The sequence below is a fragment of the Podarcis raffonei genome, chromosome 14, assembly GCF_027172205.1.
Source record: "Podarcis raffonei isolate rPodRaf1 chromosome 14, rPodRaf1.pri, whole genome shotgun sequence".
In the NCBI taxonomy this organism is placed as follows: domain Eukaryota; kingdom Metazoa; phylum Chordata; class Lepidosauria; order Squamata; family Lacertidae; genus Podarcis; species Podarcis raffonei.
Genome location: NC_070615.1, coordinates 9,680,858 through 9,706,649, shown reverse-complemented (window position 1 = coordinate 9,706,649; position 25,792 = coordinate 9,680,858). Strand labels below are relative to the sequence as shown.

Genomic DNA, 25,792 nt, shown 5'->3' with positions numbered 1-25,792 from the left:
CCATTAAAACATTTTCAGATGTTATAAAAAATGAGACATTTGAATGCTCTTTGTGTGTTTTCAAAGCATTTTAATCCTGCTCTTAAGTAGAAGAAGACTCTGTCCTCAGGCTTACAATTTAAAAGACATATTGTTGCTACTGTTGCATAATTTTGCGTGCCTACCTATCAGTAGCACCTTTTTTTACAAATATATTTAAATTTCATTATTAAGAATATTAATAAATACCGTCTTTTTCTGTGTATAAGATGCTTCCGTGTATAAGACACCCGCTATTTTTTGGGACTCAAAATTAAGAAAATGCACTATGCACTATCCATGTATAAGACGACCCCTTATTTTAAACTTCAAAAATTTAGGAAAAAATATAATCTTATACACAGAAAAATACGGTATGTCGATTACAAATAATATACATAAAATAGCCTTTACCAGACCAAATGAAAACCTACCAACAGCAGTAGCTTTTCATTTTGTCCATTAATGGCTTTCATCTGACTAGCTCTTCAATAGTTTCCTTGCACTTTTCTAGTTCCATTTGGATTTTGCTCTTGCCCATATACACACAGTTTTGTCCTTAGCTGTTTTGGTATTGATAGCTTTTTGAAACTCTGAAATAGATTTTTAGCAAATCAGTGTTTGTGTTGTTTTATGTCAACCTGTAAGCCAGCTCTAGCAGAAAACACCCAAAGCATTATTTAGCTTCCAGAGTGCTTCTTGTTTGGCTACTTATGTAAATGCCTTAGTTGCACTTGCGTGATCCACATGGGCTTCTTTGGAGCTTTTACTGTTTTACTGTCCTTGCAATCTTGACTTCTCATTCCCTGTAATGCTTTGTCCTCACACTAGTAGAGTGCACTGTACTCCGTTGAATATCTTGGAAGCTTCACAGCATAGGCTATGTCATACTTGAAAGGACACATTTATCCATCTTGTAGAGGTTGCATAAGCAACCCTATACAGTGGTACCTCAGGTAACATATGCTTCAGGTTACATACGCTTCAGGTTATAGACTCTGCCAACCCAGAAATAGTACCTCAGGTTAAGATCTTTGCTTCAGGATGAGAACAGAAATCGTGCTCCGGCGGCGCAGCAGCCCCAGGAGGCCCCATTAGCTAAAGTGGTGCTTCGGGTTAAGAACAGTTTCAGGTTAAGAACGGACCTCCAGAATGAATTAAGTACTTAACCCGAGGTACCACTGTAAATCCTATTTTTACCATAGTCCTGGGGTTTTTATTCCTGACTTGCAATAAGCTAAAGACCACTTTAATGAAATAGCTGTATCTAGATTTGGAGCCAGTTCATCCATAGAGCATGAAGCAGGGATGTCTTTTTGTAAATAGAGAATAAATCTACACTAAGACTTCATGGCCAATCAGGAGTCTTTGACAAATATCCCCTTCTGTGCTCCCTGATGCCTACAAATGTTTTCCACATTGTGCCAGAGCTAGGAATGTAGTTTAGTAGGCATTTCTGATAGAGCGGATAAAGCAGTGGTGCATTTTCTTACATCTTTTCAGAGCAAAGTCGTCGAGATGACTTGGAAGCCCTTGGACATATGTTCATGTATTTCCTTCGAGGCAGTTTGCCCTGGCAAGGCCTTAAGGTATTTGCTAAAGTGTGTTGCTCAATATAATAGCTGCCGGCAGATACTTCCTGTTTAACGTAGAGCTTTACTCTCTTCTCTGAGGATTCAGATTTACTTGTACAGTGGTACCTTGGAAGTCGAATGGAATCCGTTCTGGAAATCCGTTCGACTTCCAAAACATTCGGAAACCAAGGTGCGGCTTCCGATTGGCTACAGCCAATCGGAAGCTGCGTCAGCCGTGTCGGATGTTCAGGTTCCAAAGAACGTTAGCAAACTGGAACACTCACTTCCGAGTTTGTGGTGTTTGGGAGCCAAAACGTTTGACTTGCAAGACGTTCGTCAACCAAGGTATGACTCTACAGTTTTTAAGAAAACATGGCTTTGGGCAGTGATAACTGGTGGCAGGGTTGGCTCTTCCTGTTTCACCACCTGAGGCAAAATAGGATTTCCCACCTCCTGTCTTCACTCCTCACTCCCCAATACTACTTCTGTGCCTTGGATTTAACTGAACTTTGCAGGGGCTGGGGCACTCCTCAAAGTGTTGGCATTTGGCTTCTCCTCCCTCCTCATTGGGGCGGTGGGAGCCGAGCGGCAGCATGTCACACAGAAATGTCTTTGATCTTGCCAAACTTGGCAGGAACCAGGGCACCCCTCAAAGCATTACCGCTTGGCTTCTCCCTCCCCAGAAGTGCGGGGAAGATGAGAGGCAATGTTTGGATGCTAGAATGTCTCCCTTATGGCAGTGGAAGTGGTGGGGCAGGTGGGGCGCCACCTCATGCATTTCTGCCACCTGAGGCAGACATTTCACCCGTCTTCATGGGAAAGCTGGCTCTGATTGGTTCATTGCCCAAGCTCCACTCACTATGATACTCTTCAGTTTGCTAGTCAACTTTGAATTTAATCCTGATAGTCAGCTAGGGGAAGAAGCCCTTTTGTTTTTAATTGCTGACATATTCCTTACTGAGCAGCTAAATATGACTGCAAGACATGCTTCTTCTGCTGCATCTCTTATCCTCATTTTGCCCCAGTGCAGATGAACTGCATTTTCAAAACAAAATTAAAAAAATCCTTCCAGTAGCACCTTAGAGACCAAATATTCTTCAGGTATCTGAAGAAGTGTGTATGCGCATGAAAGCTCATACCAATAAAAAACTTAGTTGGTCTCTAAGGTACTACTGGAAGGATTTTTTTTATTTTGTTTCGACCACGGCAAATCAACACAGCTACCTACCTGCATTTTCAAGCTTCCCTTTAGTTCCCGTTTTCATTTTGCCTGATTTTTCTCTGTATAGTCCTTCTTCATCTGCCTAGCCCCTCCTGTCCACTTCACAGCTGGAGTCCCTCACATCCAGTTTGTCAGCCCACAAAGGAGAAGGCCTCCCACACAGAGGTTTAGCATCAACTCCCCTTGTTTTGTTCTTGGAACCTCATTAAGAAACAGTAACATAAAAGAGGTCTAGTGTGCAAATAAAGGAGAAAGATCTGGAATAGGCTTTTATTGGGTGGGAAGGATCAGGCTCCTATCCTTTTTAGATCTTCTGTTGTAAACAGATGCTAAATGAGCTGTGCTGTGGTGCAGATGGAAGTCCTTTGTCAGGATGAATACAGCAAAGGGTTAGAGAGTTAATGGGTGAAGGAGATAATTAGTTTAGTAGAGTCGCTCTCAACTTGCTGATTATCATGCATTATAGATAGTAATGGGCTTAGAGTAAATGTTCTTGTAAAGAGCACGTTTCAGAATAACTTCAAACACCCCTTTTCTGGGCTGTGTAGAAAGAGAAGCTTTGGAGTGGGTGCAGACTGGCTGTAATGGGTCAAGGAGCTGGCAGGAAAGCCATGTTGTGCGAGCTTGCACATGCAGACCTGTTCATGCAATAGTAGTAACAAGTAATGTGTATATGGCACTTTATAGTGCTCAAATGGCTTTGCATAATCTTAGTTTGCAACAACTTGGTAAAATAGGTCAATATTATCACCATGTTGCACATGGGAGGCAGAGAGAGGAAAAGAGTGGCTTGCCTTACTGCATAGCCTAACCCTCTTAAAATATATATTTGCCTTACACAGGCTGATACATTAAAAGAGAGATACCAGAAGATTGGGGACACAAAGAGGAACACTCCAATTGATGTTCTCTGTGAGAACTTCCCAGGTAAGTTTCATAGTGGGTGGTGTATCTTCTGTGCAAGGTGCTGTCTGAAAATAGGAACCAGGCTCTTGTTAAAGCAGCATTTCAAGTGTTGGAACAAATGTGTTCCTACTGGTATGCTTGGATTCTTTGTTCAATGTATGGCTAACATCAGAGTTGGCTATAAATTTCAGTGATACTTGTGTTTAACCTGTGACTCTCCAAGTGTTGTTGTTGGGTAACTATTTTCATCATTCCTGACCATTGACCATAATGGCTGTGACTTCTGGGAGTTGGAGTCCATTAACATCCAGAGAGCCACAGGTTACCCTTCCCTGGTTTTAAATGATTGCTTGCAGCCACCTGGCTAATGATAAGTGCCAGTCCTAGCACAGAGTACATCAGTCTGGTCAAGTCCACAACAACTCTGCTATGTACTAGAGAGCCTGCTTTCTTTTGTAGCCTGCATATGGCTACAGTCCTCCATGCGCTTCTTTGGAATTGATTATTTCTGATAGGTAGAGCCCTAGAATGGTGATGTGAGTAGCTGAGTGACAAGTTAGCAAACATGGTTGTTGACCCATTTCAAGGATAGAAAGTGCCTTGATTGCTGGAAAATGAATTGGGAGGAATGTTTTTCTTCGCTGTTTCTTCTAGAACTCTCAGTGGTAATATCCAATATCATGGACTGGGGCTGGGGTCCATCTGGGACATCTTCCAATGTGGACCTCATGGGCTTTGCCTTTGGTGGTTCCAGTCCTCCTTGGGTTCTTAGGAGACTAGGTGTGTGGTGTTGTCAGCACACTAGCACCCAACTCTGTCTCATTTTCACTGAATCCTAAGGAGGCAGTAGTGGCTCTGAATAGGCTTCTTAAGTCAGTGAGTCATTGGATAAGTGTGATGAACCTGAAAATACTCTGTTTTATACTTATATGGACTTCAAGCAATCTGATTGCTATTGATGTCATCGGGGAGGGTCGGGGAGAGAATTGCCTGCACCCACTCTTTCTTTTAGTCAAGCATGCAAGTGCAACATAATTAACAATGGGAAGAAATACCTCTTTGCTGTTTGATAGCTGTCATATTGCTCGTCATTATATATATGTAGCTCAGCAGAGGTGCTGTACCTCAAAGAACATTCAAGACCAGCAGGTTGTGACTGATTTAAATCAAGTAGCCCTTTAAACTTCTGAGCAGCATACCATATTTTTCTGTGTATAACATGCCCCCGTGTATAACAAGACCCCCATTTTTTGGGACTCCAAATAAAGAAATCCCCCATATGCACTATCTCTGTATAAGACGACCCCCAATTTTAAACTTGAAAAAATAGGGGGGAAATAGTGTCTTATACACTGAAGAATACAGTATGTTGAGCTATTGTTCAAAACATTTGTGGCCTTATTTGGGTTATTACTGACTCCAGATTAGCAGTGTAGGCTCTGTTCCCTGCATCTGATTATAGCACAATGACCTCTACAGAACGTTATGGCAAGGACCTAGATTCAAATAGCTCTTAAAATGCAGCTATTCTTCATTATTTTCATTTGCTTTTGTCTCTCTTTGTAACTTGACTTGTGGGCTCTTGTTTTGAAGACAGGAGCCCTTCTATTTAATATACCACATTTTTTGCTCTATAAGACGCACCTGGATTTAGAGGAGGAGAACAAGGGAAAAAATATTCTCTCCCTCTCTGCGCAGCACCTTTCCAGCAAAGCGGGAGGAGAAATGGAAGGGGCTCCGTTTCTCCTCTCGCTTCACTGAAAGGTCGCTGCGCAGCTCTCCCTCTCTGCGCAGCACCCCTTCAGTGTTAACCTACCTTCATGCTTTAACCTACCCTGAACTGTTGAGGTAGTACACTTGAAAAAATGAGTATTTTTATGTTGATGTCCACTGAGAGAATTGGGAGGCCTGGTGTAAATGCTTCCTCCTCTCTAAACAGCTCTCCAGTATATATTTTTGCTACCTGAAAGTTTGCCTTTTCATATGTCTAAATGGCCTCAAGTGTGCTAAGGAGAACCATTTGGAAATTGTGACTGCATATCATCCTACCAGTGGCACAGGTTTGTTGACCCCCTCATCTACTTTTGTAGGTTTATATCTTAGGGGATTAATCCGACCAGTAGGTAATGTTGAAATGTATTCTGCTTCTACTTCTTTCTGAACAGATTATCTGATGTTGCTTTTTCCTAATTCCCTTTAACAGAGGAGATGGCAGCTTATCTTCGTTATGTCAGACGATTAGACTTCTTCGAGAGACCAGACTATGATTATCTACGAACAATCTTCACAGAGTTATTTGAAAAGAGAGGATTCACCTTTGATTACGCCTACGACTGGGTTGGCAGGCCAATTGTATGTTGGAGCTGAGTGACATATTCCTTTTTTTCTTGACTGTTGCTCTTTCTATAATGTCCCTTTTAAATGCCAGTTGCATTGCAAGTAATCACTTCATGATGAACTGAGAACACAATATGACCTTTTTGCTGTACATTGAAAACTTTACTGCAAAGCCATATACGTGTTCAAGGCTCCAAACATTTTTCTTTGTTCAAGTTACTAAATGTGTCTTTCCGAACAAGTGGTATTGTAATGTAGGTGCAATTGGTGCTCTTGTATTGTGACTGGAGGGATGACAGAATGCATATTTTCTTGGCTCTCCTCCAGAACCATAGATTGTCAGATATGACCAATTGTAACTGTTTGTGCTCATTTCTACTTCTTTATTAGTATGACTTAGTTGCCTTTTCTCCTTTCCCTTATCAACTAAATTCGCCATAAGATTATTTTCATGTTACATAATCTGTTCCCTGCCTTCAGCCATGTGTGGCAGCATTGAGGAACTTTTCCAGGCTGCAGGCAGATAGTTATCTCCCCACCCTCTAGAGGGTCAAACGTGACCAGTGGGTGAGGGTGGGTGAATCAATCTGATTGCCAAACTCTCCTCTCGGACCAAGAGGGGGTCGAAGAGCAAACCTCACATATTCTGAGGAGACATTTGTCCATCATTATCAGGGGAAGATTAAACCTCCAGGAAGGTGGGGGAGTGTCCAGAACAAGGAGAAGTTCAGAACAGTACTGTGGCATTTACCACATTCATGTAGATGTTAAATATGTGCATTTTAGTGGCCAGCTGGATAGCATGACATTTCAGGTGTGGCTCTTTGTCTTGAAGCTGTAGGCTACTGGCTGAAAGCAGCAAGTTCATTAATTGAAGACAAGGGGGCAGCATCTGTTTGGTTTCTACTCAAAAATGATCTGCTCTAGTTGTTAAGTCAACGGATTGTTTGAGAGTCACCTGGTGGGTCAATTCTGTTTGTGTGTGTGTTTCTTTTCCAGCCCACTCCAGTGGGGTCCATGCATGTGGAGTCTGGACCATCTGTAAGAGACATCCATGCACATAGGGATCGATCATCGATGCAGCCTCTCCGAAATCAGGTTTGTTAGCATAACATTGTTTCAACTATAACTTTCCATTCAAATCTTTACTGAAACCTTAATTTATAAAGAGGGACATACAGAGAAAAGACTGTTAATTCTGTTTCTTGGGTGGCTGGAGTGGTAGGAAGGCTGATTGATTAATATTATCCTGTATTTAAGAATCTTTCCTGTTTATCTGCTTTACTGTATATTTGAAATGAGTGATATATAATGGTGAATGTCAGGCTTTGAAGAAAGGAGAGACTCTTTTTGCAAGATAGGACTTTATTCCCCATTGCAGTATTAGGATGGCTTTAAATCTCTTTACCCATCGCTGTAATGCAATGATCTGCATTTCCCCTGCAGCACTGGGCTGAGAAGAGAGGTTTATACTTGGACCTATGATCCGTGTATGATCTATAAACTATGTACACATGTGTGAGAGGTTGTGTGACTGCCAGTAGGCTTGGCTAACCTTTAAAATGTTTAATAACAGAGACTTGCCCTGGATTCCCCCCCCCCCCATAGGAAGTCCACTTTGGTATTTACTGCTTTTGGCTTCTGTGCAAACGGTTGAGAGTAGACTTGTCAAAATTCATACTTCTCCCTTGCTTTGCTTCTCGGCACCCACCCTGCAGCGAGCTGACAATGTGCTTTTTAAAATAAAGCATTGCTTTGCTCTGGTTTACCTTTGCCTTCCCTCCTGTCTTTTTGCTCTGTGCTTGCAAATGCCTATGCAGTCTGCATCAGAACGTCGCGGAGAATGGGAAATGGCACCAATGCGACAAGCCAATGCTTTGTTTCTGCAATCTCACTTAACTTCAGATCGGCATGGGGGATCAGTACAGGTATTGTCCTTCTCTGTTCCACACATCTTTTCTACCGCAGTCACTTTCTTGTAACGTTCATATGCACCACATTCTGGTGCATATTTGGTTGACTTGATGCTTCAGCTAAAATGTGTGAATTGCCTGTCACAAGGTATGAGGCAGCACAGTATGAGAACTTTGTCTGTACTCAGAATATCTCCGGGACACAGATTTCCTCAGTTTGGTGTTGTATGAGAGTGTTTGGTAGGCAAGTGTGATGTCACCATTTGTCTATGTTGATTCTTTAGACAGAGTTTGTTTCTTTTTTCCAGATTTTGTTTTAGTGTCTTCCAGACACTTTTATTTTGTAACTAATATTACCATGCTTATGGTATTTCCACAGTGTCTTAGAAACAAATGCTATAAATACATGTATTGGGTAGAACAAAGTTATAAATAAGGTGTAATTATCATTAAAGAAAAAATAATAATAATTTATGTAGCTAGAAAGGGGGAGAAAGAGGAAAGTAGAAGTTTAGAACTATTCATAAAGCTATTACCTTTATTTTCTTAAGAGTTAAATTTCACTCAATAGCACAATAGGATTTACTCTTTCTTGTATTCTATTATTCTGTGCCAGGAACTTTATTTATTATTGACTGTTCATTTATCGTTGACAACTTCATTGGTTGATCCCTAGTGTTCATCTCATCCACTTTGTCCGTGCCATGCGTGATTTTATACAACTTTGTGATTTCCCCACCCACTTACTCACTTTTTAAAAAGTAAACTAAAAAGCCTCAAACCTTGGGAGCAAAAAGTTTCAGACCAGAGGACCCAGAAAGGCAGTTGTTCTGAGACTTCAGTGGAATTACATGACAACCTCCCTGCAATAAATCGATACATGAGTATGCAGAGTCTGTTTTAGAACTGAGAGACAAGAAATCTGAAAGTGGTCAGGATAATAGAAGCAAGTTGAAAATAGGCAATAAGGAAATAGATGAGAATTTGTGGAGAGTATACAAGGAGGCTGCTGCTGTCTGGTATCTGGCTACAGCTACCCTGATATATGCTTCCTCCTCTTACCAATCAGAATTGCTTGAACATTTGGTAAAGAGAAATCAATGCTTCCAAGGTAGTGTTGAAAATAAGCAAACAAAACTAATAGCCCACAGATTCTTAGTAGTCCATTTACCTTCATACATGTGAAAAAAGCAAAGCAAAGCAAAACCCTTAACCGCCCCCCTAAGCAGAGCAAAACTTGTGGACAGACCATGTGCTTCACATGTAGGTCCCAGCTTCAGTCGTTATTTCACTCTGTAGTTGGCGTGTGTATGTTATACATATATAGAGAGAGAGACAAGCCATCACTCCTCAGACAGTTTTATACAGGCAAACTTTGGTCATGCACACTATACAGTATGTATATTTTGACTACCTGCACTGCTTTCTTTCTTTTTGATGATGCTTCCACTGATTATTTCAGAGCACTGTGGATCTGCTCTGTCACTGGAACCCTCTTGATCCCAAATTAGGCTAGAGGTGTAAAAATTAATGCCTTAAGATTCATAAACTAGTAGTCTGCAGAATTCATTCTATGTCTCACACATTTTTAAGTATATCCTAATCAGAAAAAAAAGTGCTGGAATGTTTGCAGAGAACTTACAACCCAGGTCATAGAATGAACTTCTTTTCTGAGCACCAAGTTTCCTTTTCACTTAATTTAATGTGCCAATGCGTGTGACACAAACCGGGGCTATGTTTTCATATTAATGTCGGGGCTTTGTTTCTATTTTTTTAAGGTGGTAAGCTCGACCAATGGTGAGTTGAACATCGATGAACCAACAGGAGCACCTTCCAATGTACAAATTGCAGCACGTACTGAGGTGGAAGTAGTGGAGGAAGCTAAGTATGTTTGCCGTGAAAGCAGTTTCCCCCCCGCATCATTTGTGTGTCAGATCAGTTTGTGTGTTCTTGTGTTTGATGCCTATATCCATAACCTGCTATCAGATGCTTTGTTTTTGCATGTTATCCTTAGTGCTGCTGCTGATGGTACAGCTTCTTTTCACTTGCACTGCCCAGGTAATGTTGCTGTTGGCCAGAGCATGCATTGCAAATTAGTATTTCAGAAGAATTTGCAAGTGGCATGTATAGTAAACGTCCTCTGAGTTAGGGCTGTAGTTTCTGTTTGTCAAACTGTATGCGCATAACTAGCGCTGGGGATGCAGAAGGCAGAGTCCCTCTTATCCCTCATTCTTGAAGTCTGAGCCTATGCAAGTTTAGGTTAACCTGTCAGACTGTGAGTAACTCCTTTTTTTGCTATGGAAACACGTAAGGTAACTTTATAAGCTGCCTGCTGAGTGTTGCAAGGTATTTTGTTGAGGGAATAATGCCTTGGCTGTTTTTCCATCTCCACCATCCGGTGGCACTTTGCATGATCTTCTACCATTACATGAACCATGATGTGGAATCTTCTCTAGGTAATCAGTAGTCCTCTTTTCTTTATAAATGAAGTCAGCACACACCTAATGCATTATGGGAAGGAGGTTCCACAAAGGCTTCATAGATCAAGGCATAGCAGATTGACTGACTTGTCTTGTGGCTACTGAATGTCTCAGCAATCATAGGCTTCTTGGCAAGCATTGTGATTCTTTATTTCCTAGGCTGGAAATAGCCTAAAATTGCTTGTGAGAAAAGCAAATGTATGCAATACCTCTAATTGTGCTTTAGGTGTGAATCTTCAGCTGAGAAGTAGTTGCCTAGCACTCCATTACCCAAGAAATGTGTTATCGTTCTGCGAACATTTCTGTCTTCAGCCATAAGGAGAGCTTCATAGGCTGCAGGAAATGCAGGATTTGAATGTATTTAAATAAAATTGAGTGGTCCTTGTGGCAAACTTAATAATTGTGTTTTGCATTCCCAGCTGAGCCTCTGTTCCTCTGCAGGGGAACAATATATTTCAGCAGATGGGGGTGGGATGAGATATTAACTACTTTGGATATTTATTGTTATATGATACAGAGCTTTCTGCCTGAGTTTCTTTCGACAGCAGACTAGCTTCCACCAAGTGCTGCTCAAGTGAACTGGGCTTCGGTACTTGTACTTCGCTTTGGATGCTAGCTTTCAATAAATTGTTCAGCTTGTTGCTCTATGCAAGGCAGCCTTTGCTTTGGTGCTACAGCATCAGCTTAGTTAAGTTAGGCCATGTCCATGGAGCCTAAAAATTAAGACTCCAGAATGTCCCCAAGGACATACTCTCCTGTGGTGGACTTGTTGCTGCAGCTGTGACAACGGCAATATCTCTGCATGCTAACTTGAAAATAAATCACAGTACATTCATTGAGGTTTTTTACTCCCTAGTAAGCATGCTTGGGATTGCCCCCTTAGTGGGAGATGCCACTAAAATACCATTACTGACTTTGATTTTACAGCTGAGCTATGTGAATAATTGTTTTCTTCTGCAGTAAATAAGAAAGTTAGGGACATTTAATGTTGACTGTGGAATTGGGGAAGGTCCTGTGGTTACAACACGGTGTACCATATCTCCTCTGCACTTGACCTTTCCATGGAAATTGCACATTCAAGCTTTACCCACAATTTCCTGGGTATGCTAAAAGTTTCCAAGACATTTGAATTCACACAGACTTCTAGTCAACATGATACTTCATTTGAAAAGTACAGCTATTCAAAGGAAATGACTGATACCACAATCTTATTAATTTCATAGGGCTTAGGGACAATTAATTATGTATAGAACTGATGGGTGATGTTGTGTGTGTGTGTGTGTTTAACTTGTATAGTAAAACTTGGAAAGCTGAAAAAGGCGTTTCAGTTTTACTTTCCTCTAGACAAGTTGCCGTCTCCTCTCTTTCCTCACTCTGCCTTTTACTCTTCCTTTCTGCCTGTTCATCTCCCAGCCATGGATGATCTTTATTTACTTATTAAGCCATCAACTTCTAACAGACCATTCAAATGTTGTCTACCTCAAGCTGTGTGACTTCGTCATTTTTTAAGCCTGCTGTGTCTGTGTGTCTCCAGACTTATTCTTGCTAGTGAAGCCTTTCTGTCTGCTTTTTTTCTTGCTGTGAATCTCCTGCTCGAAGAATATAAGATCTCTTTGTGAATTTCTATCCAACCTTTTTCTATTTTCCTCCATATGCAGAATTCCCTAGTTTTGTCATTCATCAGTTTCTGTATCCTTCATATATATATGAAAGATGCTCACTACCTTCAATCATGCAACCTGATCTCTTGATCCATCCTTTCCTACCTCTGATTTCTCTCTCTAGCTATCTTCATTTGTTCTGTGCTGCCTAGTTCCTTGTTGTGGGCTTTCAGACATACAAATATTTCTCAGTCCTTATTTCCTCCTTATATTCATCCTTTCCCCACTTTCAGCTGTCATCCAGTACCTTTCAGTGCAGAATTTGTTGAGCATTCCGTATGATCATGTTTACCTTTTGACCTCCAACTCCTTCCTTTACTCTTTTCAATCTGATTTTTGCTAGATTAACTTTACTGAAACTGCTTTTACCAAAGTTTTCAATACCTTCCTCTGGCCAAACCTTAGAGTAGCTTTCATTCTGTTTAAACAATCTGGTACTTTCAATCATGTCAATTTTCCCTTAAATATGTTGTTTTTGCCGTTCTTGATCCTCTTTAACTTCTTTTTTCCTTTTCCTTTATCTCATTCCCTGGCTCATAATATGCTCTACTTCCATTCAAAATGTAGCCATTTGCCTCTGGTTGCTTGCATTTAGCTCTCATTGCTTGTGCTTACTACTCTTAAACAGATAAAAATTCTCCCTTTTTAAAACTTGTGATTATCAACTTCTAATGAATTATTTTATTCTGATTGCATTGCTAACAACTCCTGTATCCCAAACTAAACAACATGGTAAGAATTCAGATATCAATCTTAAGAACCTAAGAAGAGCCCTACTGGATCAAAACAAAGACCTATGCAGTCTAGCATCCAGCTTCTCATAGTAGCCAATGAGATGTTTATAGGAAGTCCACAAGTAGGACATGCGGGCAATAGACTTTTCCTGCTGTTGTTTTTCAACAGCTGGTATTCAGAGGTATGTTGCCCCTGATTCTCAGAGGTAGGATCTTTTCACTCAGATACTTCCTCTCCTGACTACCTGTCCCTACTTCTGTTGCTGGCAGAAATTTGATATTTTCCCAATCTCCCAAGACTGCAAACTTGCGGACATGGAATGCTTCCCTTTCTTGTTGTCTTAATACTGCTACTGTTTCCACCTCTAAAACTGTTTTAAACCATCATCCATGGTATTGCATCCTCTTTTTGCTGGCTACCGTAGCTGAAAGTCACCCATTGTCTTAAATCTCTTTTTCAGCTTCCTTTCCACACCAGCTTTGTCTTTTGTAGCCTTTAAATTTAAAGGCTCTCCATTATTTTGCTCCAGACCATAAGCTCATTTGATGTTGTCCCATCTATTTTGGTTTCTCTTCCACATTTTCCACTGTCGCCTATGTTCTGCCTAAGTTAGACTGTAAATCCTTTGTGCCAGAAGTGTTACTTCTGCTTTCTCCAGCACATGCTGAAACTTAAATAACACAGTAGTGGTGGTGGTAATAATTTATTTCCAAGGGATGTAGGGAGACTAACTCCTTCTCAAAATGATAAATGAAGTTAAGGAAATGTAGGGGTATTGTTTTGATCAGTTGCCATGTTCCATCAAAGCACTTAAGGTATTTGCATTTGAGCCTTTTTAGCCAGCTATCTCTAGAGTTTCCTTGCAACTTAAAAGGTTCAGAAACCTTCTTGCTGCTCCTATCTGCCAAAGTCCTCTAGAGCACATTCCTGTCAATGATGATTTTCTGATGCTCTAACATAGTTGTCCTAGACAGTTGTGAAAACTTTGTCTCAAAGCAACAATCCCTTGTGATAGCTCTTTCCTGGTTAGTTGCAGAAGGTTCAGGTGGAACCAGGTTTGACAAGGCAGGTAGACGTCGTGTGTATCACAGATCTGCACTGCATGTTTGCATGACTTGCCATGACATGCTTCCATCTCGCCTCTGAACTAATGTCTCCCTACCTTTCTGTGTTTTTATTTGTCTTTCTTTCTTTCTCCTCACACTGTCTGTTGTAGCTGCCTGAAAATGCTCAACTTGTGGTGAGTCACTCTCTCTGGTTCACATACAAGGGGGCGTGAACCTGACTAGGCCATGATTGGCCAAATCAAAATGAAATTAACGGAAGGGGTGGGTGAACTGCTCAGAGTCCTTGGACTGTCATCCCTAACACACCAAACACTTGTCTTTTAAGTTTTACTTGGGTGAACAAATACTTGAAGTTAGGAAGTGCTTAGAGCTAGAGGCAATACATTTCCTATGCAATTTTCTCTCTACTTGCACACTTTTGTCAGTTGTCAGATTTTTGTGGCAGAGGCACAACTGTCCTGAAAGCATTGCACTTGCTACAGAGCTAGAGTTCTGCTCTTTTCAATCCTGATTTCTGTCAGCAGCTTCATGGTAAAAATGTGGCTTGGGTGGGTGTTGCCCTTTGCTTGGTATTTCCAGAGCTAGGCTCCTACAGTAAGAAAATAGTATTTATTCTGGACTGGGAACCAATAAACTATTTTCTGAACTACATCTAGGCTGCTTATACCAGGCACAGATCAAAGTACTTGACTTCCTGTGGCTTCCTGCAGTTTGTAGGGAAGAGTTAGTTTATAGCTTCAGCTTGTAAAATGGTGCCCTCCAGGTGTTTTGAACTCAGATGTCTTGTCAGCCAGTGGTCATACTGTATTCTGAAACATCTGGAGGGCACCAGGTTGCGGAAGGTGGGTTAGAGCTTCATATTTTGTTGTAGAGGGTGAGGATAGGACAAGGAGGCAACCTATGTGATGAGGGTTGTTTGCAAGTTGGAGAAAAGCTACTACTCTCACCATTGTGATTATCGCTGATACTTGTTTTTATGTGTGCCCCAAACTGCAGCTGTTGTCTCAAACAGTGTGTGTGAACAAAAGGCATCCATAATGTTTCATGCCAGAGTATAACCTTGAATGCACATGAGTCCACTCCCTTACTGAAGCTAAGCAGGTCTGGGTCTGGTCAGTTCCTGTATGGATGACCACCTGGGATTCTCATGTGTGTGACCATGTGTTGTTCCCCAACAGAGGAAAGGCAAGCTAGGGTACAAACATTTTTACAATTCTGTCTTACACCTATTTTGAGCCCTGATGGGGCCAGAATAAGCAAAAGTTTCCTTGTCCGAGCTGCAGAAACCAAGAGTCACAGCTGAATGGCTATGGAGATAGGTTTACTTGCTTTCTGGCTAGTTTTGAGGGTCACTTAGACATGGCAACAAGGGGTAAAACCTCCCCTATCTGTCCTGATGCACCAAGCTTACCAACTCCACTCCTCCTCCTTTCTAGCTGGGCTCTCATAGTTGTAAAACACTACATGTTCCTTTCTGTGTAAGAGGTGTCGCCCTCATACATTTTAACCTGAACCCTCTCATGAAGAAATGATAACCTTAAGGTTTTATTGCAGTGATGTCTGTAATGCTGCTGCAGATGGCTAAACAAATTGTTACCTTTCTGAGCAGTGATGTGTGATTTGGGGCTAGGGTCCACAAAGTTTATAGTCGCCACCAATCCCACTCCTGTATTTTCTGTCTTCTCTTATTGTGTGGGATATGGAGAAAGTAGGGGTCCTGCTCTTTCTTTTCTGCTTGAAAACTGCAGTGGAGAGGAATCTGTGTGGTGTTGGGTGTCCCACTCACCAAATGGGCAGGAGACACTCCCAGAGGGTGACTTCTAGATGCTCTTTGGAAGAAATGGTAACGTAGATTAGTGTCTCTCTCTTCTCCGGGGCTTTGTAGAGGAAGGGATGCATTTTTTATGAAATGGGACGATTTCTGTTCTCATCCTGAAGCAAAGTTCTTAATCCGAGGTACTATTTCTGGGTTAGCAGAGTCTGTAACCTGAAGTGTCTGTAACCCAAGGTACCACTGTATATGGAACGAAAGCAGCCAAAGGAAGATGGCTAATTCAGTTTGTAGAGCATGCAACTCTTAATCCCAGAGCTGTGGGTTCAAGGCCCACTCTGGACAAAAAGATTCCTGCATTGCAGGGGGTTGTACTACTAGATGATCCTTGTGGTCCCTTCCAACTCTACAATTCTATGATTCTATGCTATTGTCAAATAAACTATAAAGGTTATTGCATAAAACATCAAATTCAAAGTTTAAAAGTCAAGGTTAATGAGGCACTTCCACCAGGGGAAGAAATTACTGTTCTAACCCATGAAATCTAGAGCCCTGAGAATATTTTGGCTGCTCTGTTCCTTCCCCAGTTTATATGTCTTTTGTACACATGTTTCTTTCTTATAAGGACCTGCTACTGTTGTAGCTGAAAGAGAGGGCAGATAACTGTTGCATACCTTGTAGTGGAGAAAAATGGTAGTAATCTTAACAGGTTTGGGGTTGAAATCATGAGCCCTTTCCTGAAGGAAGTCTCATTTGCCTGTAATCTCTGTTGAAAACACAGCCTGTTGTAATTGCGTTTGTGAATTGCATCTGCGTTGATGGCACTGGAGAGAGAGAAGATTGAGATTGTTAGAGTGAAAAGTAGAGTCGAGTCATGTTTTAGCTCAGGTTCCTGTTGCTTTGCAGTACCTTTGCTTCTGATCATGTATTCATTGCAAGAGGCAAATGTTACTAATGTAGCTTACATTCTGCAATAATGGATTGCTTATCTCCAGCTGCTACTGGTAATGATTCCTCCTCCCACAACAAAATAAGTTAATTATTGGAGTGTGTGAAAGAACAACAGAACTCTCACAACCCAACATTCAGTCCTGTGTGTGTTCTGTCCTGGAGAACAAATGCCATTCTTGAGTTTTGACTGTTGGGTGTTAAAATGGTCCTCTTTCAGACTTTTCTAGTACATTCGTACCTTGGTTGTTGAACGCCCTGGAACTCGGGATGTTTTGACTCCTGAATGCCGCAAACCCGGAAGTGATCGTCCCGGTTTGCAAACGTTCTTTTGGAACCCGAACGTCTAATGGGGCTTTTGCGGCTTCTCATCAGAAGCCACAGTTTGGTTTTTTAACGTTTTGGAAGTCAAACAGACTTCCAGAACTGATTCTGTTCGACTTCGAGGTACAACTGTAATTGGGGCATCTGTATGCATACCAAATTTCTACTTCTGGGTGGTATGCAAGTACTTTTAACTATTTTGGGCTATGCTACATGGCCTCTATTTTTAGAGAGTTGTACAAGTGTCCCCACTTTAGGACCTAGAGTGTCTTGAGCTGAATGCTATTATAAACAGGCTAGGATAAACATGCCTAGTGAATTCACTACTAGGCATGAATTTTCCAGTAACTGAGGTGTTTTAGGCTGTGTGTGTTTTACTCTACCTTTTCACGGGTATATTCCTTGTGTACCGTTGCCCCTTCTTCAAGTTATTTTCAGACCTGGACTATATATATGCCAAATATTTACTCTCATCAATGTGGAAGTAGTTTGAGCAAATAGTCATGTTTGGACTATGATTGTGGATTAGGCCATTATTGAAGTCTGGTTGGCCGAATGGAACATGGATCTCCATGGATAGAACATGGAGATGCTGATGCTTATATTTTTCCTTCCTGATCTGACTATTGCAGAAGGCTCCTGATTAAACTGTAGGCTTTCATATCAGATGCATATTCATTCATTTCTATCTGTAGCTACCTTTTTGTTTTAAATATAAACTGTACAAACAAGCAGGCTCATAAAATACAATAGTCTATATCCAGTGCTCTCTGTCTGCTAGCGCAAGGATGAGTTTTAATGTTGCACAACAGGTGAATCCCATGCAACAACTGCACACGTGGAAATTCATTGCACAATATATTGTGCTGTCTGTCATGCAACGAAGTTACCAAAGGCCTGCGTATGCATTCTCTGGTTCAACAACGTTCTGCTGGTGCAAAACATTTCACCAGCAGGGCAAGTATCCTGCTTAGTGACTTTAACTTGGCACTGCATTGCATACAACCCAGTGTGCATATATCCCCCCCCCCAAAGAGGTATAGATAGTAATAGATGTGCACCATAAGGTGTACCATAAAGTCCATGGTTATTAGCAGTTCTGTAGTCTTAAGACATACTTGGCCATACCTGACTCTTTAAGGGGTGTGTGTATGTGTGTGTTTTAAGAGTTCAGAGTTCCTGAGTATGTATCTGCAGTCTTTTGAGCCACATCATGTGCTGTTGCTTTTGGAATAGCTCCCCACTGCAGCTGTAGGAAGGGCACTTTATTTATTTCTTATTTGCCTACTTCTTCGAACCAAAATATCGTAAGTGGTTTACACAAAAAATAAAATATCATAAATACTCTGTGTGTGCTTCAGAGGGTCTCCCCTTCTAAACATAAGCTGCCTGGGGGAACTTCTCTTAACCCTGTGCCTGGTGTCTGCCTGTAGCAGGACAGAGTGTGTGACGTTGGAGATTTCAGCAGGAGTGCATCTCTTACACTTGTGAGAATATCTCGGATTAGGGCCAACCTGCATTCCCTACAAACTTAAGTAGCTTCCTCCCCTGACTTTGTTTGCTGAGTTCTTGCTGGGGTCAGAGTATATGATTCTGTCCATTTGTTTCTGGGCAGTGGAGAACTTGACACTTGGCAATGGTGGATCACTAGTCTCACTGTCCCAGGGAATTTTACCCACAGTTCAAGAATTTAGTCTTAGATCACCCTTTTGTAACATTGTCTGATCCTTTAAAAGAGAGGAAAACTATGTTAGATATCTGTTTGCTACCAAACCAAACGTGTGCAATAGGCCAGCCCTGCACCTGTTTTGGACTACAACTCCCATTTGGCTGGGGCTGGTGGGAGTTGTAGTTCAAAGCAACTGCAAGACCCCAAGTTGGGAAATGCTGCAATAGGCTATGGAACTAAAAATCCAAGGCTATCCTGTTGGTGGTGTCCCCTACTGCCCTACCTTATTTTGTAGGTTATATCCCTTGGAGGCATTTGACCCTCCTCTCATATTTGGGCAGCATTTAAAATGCTAAAATACCTTAACAAGCAATCTGTCTGCCAGCCTGTATTTACTGTCTTCAAAATATTATCCTCTACTTCTGTTACTGTTTAGGAACAAGTTGGCTTACAAAACTAAAAAATAAATTCAAATAAAAGCACACACACAAACGCAGTGTACCTTAAGCAGTTGGGCATCTGGAAGCCCCTATAATTAAACCCAATCCAAAGTTTTGCTGAATAACAATTTTCACCTAGCCGTTAAAAGTCCTAGGCTGTTTAGGTCTTGATAGGGTAAAACCAGCACTTTAAATTTTGCTCACAGCAAACCAGAGAAGTTAGTGAAGTTTTTTGCTGGCAGCAATTTGCAGAATATTTGTGCTGTCTGGCAGCATTGCAACATCATTATCTATCTGGGGAGTAGTGTGTGTGTTTAGAAATATGCAAATGGCTTTGCATTATGATGCTGGCCTTCTAGCATAATTGGTGCATTTTATTCAACTTCTGTGTGTTTTTCTACGTACCATGCTCAGTCATAATATTTTGGTTGGACTGGACAAGCTGCATATTTCAAAAGTGTACATCTTCCATTGACATGAGTGGTAGGCCATTGTTATTTATTAGCATTTATGGAATCATTTGCATTGCATTAAGAGCTGATACACACACCCATTTTCTTAAGTGGGAAAGTCAGAACTGGGGTAAATCTCCTTGTATTATTTCTGAAAAACCATGTTCAGGACGTGGTTAGCCAGAAATTTTACAGTATAGTGAATTTCACAAGACACTTTTGCCATGTGACTATTGGGAGGGGAAACCATTTTATGGCAACTCCTCCACCTTAGAAATTTGAGGTGTTGGAAACATTAGAAGTAATCACTAGCATATTTACTTCTGCCACTTGTTTGTATAGATGGAAACAATGAATGTGGGAAATAGGTGTTTTTAAGGAATATATCGCGTATTCCATCAGTCTTTGTGACTCTCTCTCTCTGTCTCTGCTTCATTTCATAGTGAATTAATTTCATAGGTGAAGGCCACCCAGTGTCCACTCCAGGCTTCTCATAAGAGACTGGTTTGTCTGGTTCTGTCAACCTGCCTGTGTCATCTGTAATGGAAGCCATCTGTGCAGCATAAGTCACCCTAGCTTCATGCATGCCTCCCAGGTTTTACAGATCAACTTCCTTCACTTATGTTGTTCATTTTATCATTGATTAAAATACACCATGTCAAAACCTAGATATGTCACCTTCCTGTTTTATTATAGAGTTGTCTTTTCTCTCTGAGGTTTTATCCACTAATGAGATCACATGCCTTATATGGGGCTACCTATGCAAAGTAAATCAAATTGTGTACTCAAGGATTCAGATTTTACACCTAAAATTAATTATGGAAAATAAGCAACTCTCTATAGCAGATTAAGTTAGTTCGATCTTTCAAGATGCAGATTTTCTGTGAATAATAATTTTCTAGTAAGGTCTGTGTTACAGAAATTTTGGTTAGGTAAACAGTTATTAATTGTGGAGTGGAAGTTTATGCAAGTACCAGTTGTACCTCTAAGTACTGCCTTGCCCTTTCTTCTTTGCTCCAAGCAAGGTTGGGGCCATGGCATTCTTTTCATCCATGAGATGGAGCATAGGAGGCTCTGCAGGGATTGCCAGCGCCCAAGGAGGAGATCAAGTTTTGTCCACTCCCTGCAATGTCTCCAATTGCAGCTGCTTTGATTATTACTGTAAAAGGTAGTGGAATCCGTAACGCTAAATATTGTTAGTGGAAAAACTACTCACTTCTCTGGAAAGGGAAGGACACATACAGTCCATTTGTACTGATGAGCATTTTGCCAGCATGCGATATTCTCCCAAATTGGTTGAGTCTCCTTTAAAAATGCACACATTGTGCAATAGATTGTAACTGACCCAGAAACTGAGAGTGGGAGAAACATAGTTGTGCTGATGCTAGCAGTGCCTGTAGCTCTGTTCTAATGCGGCAGGCCATGCACTATAGACATTTGATATTGCAGTGGGTGACCAGATGCTAATGTTAACTTTGATTGTAGCTCAGTGCAACATAGTGAGTTCTTCGCCTTTTATTTTCCTCCCCCTTCTTCCCCATCATTCACAGCTCTGTGAGACCAACGCAATGGCTTATTGCTTTGCATGGGCTGTTCATTGTGGTGTCTTTCTCCAAACCATGGAGAGCTCCTCATGGTCACATGTGGGCAAAGTTTCCTCTCTCATCCCTGTTTCGAGGATGAAAATGGGCAACATTCAAAAGTCATCTGTCCTTGTTCTGCTTCATTATGCTTGGATGACTAATAGTTTTCTCCTTGAGTTATTGAAAGAGGGCGTACAAGGGTGATAAGACGCATGTTGAAAGCTGCTTCTGTCTAGTAAACTTTGTCAGGCAAGTCCAGGTGGCTCAGGTAAGAAGGCAATCAACATGCTACAAGGAAGGAGGAAAAACTCCTGGAGGATAATCTAATTTGTGAGAAGGCAATGGGTGATTCCTTTTTGACCACAAAGGGCAGGAGACCTATCAGGGAAGGGCTTCTAGGCCATAAATTGCTAACACGGCAATTTTTTGAAAAAAAATATTATTTCTACTAAGTATTATGTAAGCAATTATTCCACAATAATTATACATTACAGTACACATAAATAACAAATGAAGACAAAAATATTAATTAAATCTAATGACAATAAATCATGATCTAAACAGTATTAACTTGCTTTTAATTAGCTAATTCAGATATTCATCTGTTGGTCAACTTATTCCCAGAATGTAGTGGGATTGAAAAGTTCAATCTTTCATAGACTTCATTATTCCAGTATTGAGGGGTGAGGGAACCTTCAATCTTTCAATAAATCACTTTGCTGCTTTCCTCCCCTGTTACCTCGTTTGTGAGTTTAATTGAATAAGCCATGCCTCAAGCACCAGGGGTCAATAGAGGGCAAGTTAATTTTCTTTCATTTATGACTAATAGCCAGTTGTGTTGCTGTTAATAAATGTGTAATCTTGAGATCCTAGGAAGATGACCAATCAGTTCATTGACTAACTGTTTTTTTAAAAAACAACAACACCCCAGCTATGATAGAGATCCAATCATTTATTATTTTGGGGTATAACTGAAAGAGTTGAGAAATCCATTGGAGTTACCCTACAATACTCATTTTGTGTTTGAGCATAAGTTTGAGTGCCAGTTACTGCTCAAATACAGTTGATATAAAACTGTTCACAATATGTATACATGGAGTGGGCTCTATTATCTGTAAAAAAATAATAATCATTAAATCATCTTTCCATGTTTGTTATCTGAGAGAAATGTCCTGTTGAATGCAAATTTGCCACCATGCTATAAATTTAACTTAAAGTTTAAGTTATTGGAGATCAGAATTTCAGATCTTGTACACCCTCTTTGTGAACTGTGTTTTACTATTAATTTAGTAATTATATGCTTAACTTCCTAGCCGCTGAGGTATGGGAATGTCTTGCCTCCCTGCTTGTGTCTTTATTGGTCTCTCAAGATATTTGTAAAAATAATCTCCTAAAATCTTGTAGGGTGGTGTTGGGAAGAAGGTTGATTGCAAGGATTTCTGATTCCCAACTGTTTAACCATTCTAACAACAAAATGACACTCTCTTGATCTAGATTATGCAGTTGAAATGATAACCTGGAGTGGGCTTTTTATATTGAATGACTTATATACTTCATTTCATTCTGGTACTCAGAAAGAAAGAAAAAACACACGCAAATGTCTGGCCTCATAATTTTTTTAATTCTATGTTTCTGTCTTTGGCACCTGGCTCTGGTTAGTAGATCTTGGGGTTCTGGTAAAGAACCACGTAACCTCACAAGTCATGAAGCCTGTCCACCTTTACTGCAGATCATGCTTAGCCAAGCCTAGGTTTTATCCAGCTTTCATGCATATGCCAGATACATTTTACTTCAGAGCAAAAATATCTACTCTAAGCGTGTTGTTAAATCCACCTGCTTTATCTTTGTTGCCTTATCAATTATAAACACTGCTTTAAAAAATAATTGATTCTACCTTGGCTTTTGATCGATTAAATTTCCATATTACCAAAATTTGGGGGTATGTATTGGTGGTGGTGATTTTGGCAGAAAGGCACTGTGCCTCTTCAACATGAGACAGCAAATAACAGATAAAACCTATCTCTCATTTCTAAAGTGGCGAAAAACATCTTTATTTGTATCATTTTGAGAGTTAGGATTACAGGATATTATGGACAATCACACCAGAATAAAAATGGCCTCAAGATTTGAACAATTTCAGACCCCACCAGCATTTAAGATAATACAGAATTAAAAGACTTACTTGCATTGAATCCAACCGTAAGTTTCAGTTTCCTGTGGTTTTTAATGCTAGAAGGAAATCTGTGGTGTAAGGCAAAAAATACCTGCTAACCTTGGGAGAAAATGTACCTTTTCCCATCAAGCTTGACACAGAGAAGAGGAAGCACACAAATCTGGGTACCCTGTATAACTGATTTTTTTTTTAATTGATAAAATTATCTTCTACAAATCGTCATGACTACAACTTTTATTTCTGATTAATCATAGATTAAATTGATTGCTTGAAATCCACTTCCCTATAAAGCATGTTTTTTCCATCTGTTTTTATAGCAAGGGTGATTTCTTGTTCAAGCCACTGTTCTAGAATTCTACTTCAAGTGTTTTGGAAACTTCAGATCAGGACCACTTTGTGTTTAGCAGTTGAATTCCAACCCGTGTTGTTTAAGTAATTTTTCCACACTTCTTTTCAATCCCTCTTGTATTTTTAGGCAACAGAGGTGGATTTTCTCATCTTATACTACATAGGTCCATCTGTGTCAGCAGCATCCGATGCCGGGGTTCTTCATGTCTCAGAATTATCTTAGGAGTTGTTAGCCACGGTTCCACTCTAAAAGCATCCTGTTTGTTCATAGTTTCTTGTATAGTAAATGTATCATCTGTGTTGGTGAAAGCAACTTGGTTAAAAGTGTGTGTTCTTGCAGCTTTCTGCCAGTGGTGGGGGTGGCAATTCTGAGTTGTGTGCCTTTCAGACGGAATCGGCCATGTTCACATTCCCCGTTAGTTGCAAATGATGTTGGTTTGGAAAATAATGCCAAAGCTAGAGGCTAGAACTGGTCAGGGTAACCCTCAAGTTATTACAGCCCTTGAAAAATCACATGGGTCCCCAGAGCATGGTGTCGATTCCTGGTGGTGATTATTGGACTACTTTGATGCTTTGAATGTCTTGAGTTTATCTGTTGTTGCAGGAGAGGGTGGGTGTTGAGAGCATGTGTGTTGTGTGTTTCTGAGAGTGAAGAAGTTGGCCACGTCACATGCATTGTGTTGGAAGGAGAGGGCTTGCTGGAGGTCCTGGTACTCTCTATTGATTTGCTGTGTGTTCTTTGTGCTCCAGGTGCTGCTGCTTCTATAAGAGGAAAAGGAAGAAGTCTTCCCAACGCCAGAAATGACAGGCGTCTCCTTGAGGTCTTTGGGGGACTTTGTTTACCTGCTGTTCCTGCCACATCTTATTGAATGGGGCTTCTCTTGGGGAGAGGACAAGAAACAAGGGACATATTAAACCAAAAAGAGAGGAAGGGGAAAAAATTCCAAAATAAACATTCAGGTGGATTCCCTAAATGGTCTCGCTTGCTCACTCCACGCTTGAAGCTCCTTTTGGAATCAGGATTGCATCCTTTCCAGCACTCGTTGCCCTTGTTGGAAGGTTGGCTGGCTACCTTCCTGTCTGTACAGCAGTTCAGCAAAGAGGGCGTTCCTGGTGGATGTGCTTTTGTTCCTGCTCCCTTTCTCTTTTGTTCTCGACATGCTTTCCCCCCCTCCACCAACTGCGGGGGGCTTTATGAACTGCGGGGTCAAGATGGCGGTGAAGAGAGGATGCTCTCAAGAGGACCCAGCCTCCTCTTGCTGCGAACGGCTTAGTTTTGACTACACTGGCAGCTTAGACCTGATCCTTCTTAATCGCACTCCAGCGAATTCCATGATAGTAAGCCAATGGCGAGAGAACTGCAATCTACATTTCCAGTTGCCTTGATTTACTGGTTTCTGTGGCATCTCCCTTCTCAGAATGGTTACAGAGAAGTGTCAGTTGTTCTAAAGGAACTTACGTTGTTGCACTTTTAATTATTTTTAGCATTATGTATGCGTATGCTGTACTTGCGTGTTTCCCCCCCCTTGTGGGTGTGAATGATGCCAGCACACATGTTCAGCTTGTATTTGAGTGCAAAGCCTCCCTTTGACTTAGTCTGTCCACCACATTTGGAATCCCCTGGGACTATTCAGGGGTTTTCATACCCCACTGTTGGTTGTGCACTGAAGCTTACTTGAATTTTCAGCTGCCCTTTCCAGCTGTCAGTGAACACCCCTCTTGTGGTTTTTCTCCATGGTGCCTGACATAACCTGCTTGGAATTGGAAGTCTTTCTGCTGGCAGGAAGGAGAAAAGTCAGCTGGGCTGAATTCTGGGCAGGTCACAGAAATGCAAATGCAGACTACTGTAACCGAAAATGGAAAGGATGGGGCAGTTTGGCCATTTAAAGGGAGCAAAGCTATTTCATCAGCGAGAGGACACTGCCACTGCCTTAGATGACATATTTTATCAGGCCTTTTAGAAGTTCAAGGCAATCTATACAGACTAGAATAGCATGTGGCTTCCAGCAGAGCAGTCTGAGTATTACCTATGATTCTTTCTGTTATGCAGTCAGGGCTCCTTATTAACATGCCCCAGGCAATTGGATAACTTTGTTTTATTCTGACTTTCCCAATGGGATTGGCCGCTCTGCATTCAGTGTGCTCCAAGGCAGAGATTGTGAACTCCAGCA

General features: G+C 41.0%; 1 protein-coding gene across 9 annotated transcripts in view; it reads left to right on the top strand.

The window, feature by feature from the left end:
• Positions 1-25,792, top strand: part of CSNK1G1 (casein kinase 1 gamma 1) — a 55,263-nt gene that overhangs the window by 21,772 nt on the left and 7,699 nt on the right. For 5 of the 9 annotated variants that reach the window (XM_053365899.1, XM_053365897.1, XM_053365900.1 and 2 more), the window contains exons 7-12: positions 1,522-1,607; positions 3,657-3,741; positions 5,924-6,072; positions 7,057-7,155; positions 7,878-7,985; positions 9,749-9,855. In XM_053365899.1, coding sequence (XP_053221874.1) covers positions 1,522-1,607; positions 3,657-3,741; positions 5,924-6,072; positions 7,057-7,155; positions 7,878-7,985; positions 9,749-9,855 — 634 coding nt within the window. Of the gene's footprint in view, positions 1-1,521; positions 1,608-3,656; positions 3,742-5,923; positions 6,073-7,056; positions 7,156-7,877; positions 7,986-9,748; positions 9,856-14,062; positions 14,106-19,960; positions 20,186-24,371; positions 24,596-25,792 lie in introns of those variants that run through there. The other 4 variants (XM_053365902.1, XM_053365904.1, XM_053365903.1 and 1 more) reach the window with 4 other exon arrangements.